A 1,449-nucleotide genomic window follows, 5' to 3' on the forward strand; every position below is an offset into this window, starting at 1 on the left:
ACCCATGTGCCTTTTTGTTGATCCTTACATACTGCTATCAAGGACTGTCTTGTTTTTGACAGGAAAAAACAAGAGGATCAGAGTGGGGAACTGACCTACCCAGAGTCACGCTAGTGTAAGCAAGTGATAAGGGATTTGAATTCAGATGGTCCTATCTCCCACACTCACGTTCTTTCCATTCTATTGTACTGCCTCTTTAACCAGAAGTCAGGTTAACATCAGTCTGTCAGGACCTGCTCACCTAGCAGGTGAGTGATAAAATCAAGTTTGAGAACCTACAAAGCCAAAGACCAGGTCACTCCGTCAAAGTGCCTAAAACAGTCTTTCATCTTCACCCACTGCCAGAGCCACAAAACCCAATTTAGTCGTGGCTCTAAAATCTGTGTTCTTTCCACGATCCCAGGCACACGTCTTCTCCCAAGATAAGGATTCCTCTGGCAGGAGTTTTCCCTTCTCTTCTGAAGCAATCCTGAGTTCAGTTCTCTGCCCAGTGACAGTTCACTCCCTCTTCCCTGCCACTGTCCCTTCTCCAAATGCACAATCTTTTACCCAGTCCAACGCCCCCAGCCTTGTAAAATTAACAATGCGCAGTCGGTTTTCAGTCCAGAAAGCACTTTAAACACAGTGTTTCCTCTGCCCGCCACCACAATCTGGTGAAGGGGGCAAAGCAATAAAAAACATCCCCATTTTAAGTGAGAGGCATCTCCCCAAGGTCATGGAATCAAAAACAAGGGAAATCGCGACCAGAGCCGCAGCTTTTGACCGCTAGTCCTCGGCTCATCTCACTGCTTCTCACTGACGCCCACGCTCCATGGCCTGCGATGTCACAAGAGGCCCCCTGGGCCCGGAGCTCACGTCCCTCCCACGCCCACCCACCTGCAGCGCCCCGCCTGCCCTGTCGACCCCTCCCCACGGCCCCCTCTCCTCACTAGCCCCATCTCCCCACGGTCTCCTCACCTCGCCAGATCCCTCCCCGGAGCAGCCCCCTCCCGTCACAGGCAGCTCGCGACCCCCGACTCAGCCTCCCACGGACCCTCGCCCCGTCTTCCCGCCCCGCCTCCCCAGGGCCCTCCTCCTGTCAGCCGCTGCCGAGGCCGCGAGCTTACCTTCTCCAAGGATGCCGGTCTCTGCACTGCCAGGGAGCGGGCCAGTGACAGGACCGTATTGAAGTAGAAACCTCGCGAGGAGCTAGAGCTGGAGCCGGAGCCCGAGCCAACGCCGCCGCCTCCCCGGGCCGCGGCCGCCGCCATCGTCGCGCGCGCCGCGGCGCTGCCCGCCGGCTCCCCGCACTCGCCCGCGAGCGCCCGAGCCCAGGGCGCAGGCGCGGCTGCATCCGGCTTCCCCACCACGTGACCTTTCTGTTGCAGACGCGAGGCGGGGCGGGGCGGGGCGGGCCCACGCTGCGTCGCGGTGGAGCGGCTGTGCGCGCGCCGGAAGTGTTCCCGGCCG

At 59.4% G+C, this 1,449-nt stretch overlaps 1 protein-coding gene across 1 annotated transcript in view; it reads right to left on the bottom strand.

Moving 5' to 3' along the window:
- PI4KA (phosphatidylinositol 4-kinase alpha) overlaps positions 1 to 1,330 on the bottom strand; it is a 114,719-nt gene extending 113,389 nt beyond the window's left edge. Inside the window, exon 1 of the mRNA XM_045535137.1 lies at positions 1,107 to 1,330. Coding sequence (XP_045391093.1) covers positions 1,107 to 1,250 — 144 coding nt within the window. The 5' untranslated portion in view covers positions 1,251 to 1,330. The remainder of the gene's footprint in view (positions 1 to 1,106) is intronic.
- Between the last annotated feature and the right edge of the window lie 119 nt (positions 1,331 to 1,449).

Source organism: Lemur catta, chromosome 21 (assembly GCF_020740605.2).
Source record: "Lemur catta isolate mLemCat1 chromosome 21, mLemCat1.pri, whole genome shotgun sequence".
Lineage (NCBI taxonomy): Eukaryota > Metazoa > Chordata > Mammalia > Primates > Lemuridae > Lemur > Lemur catta.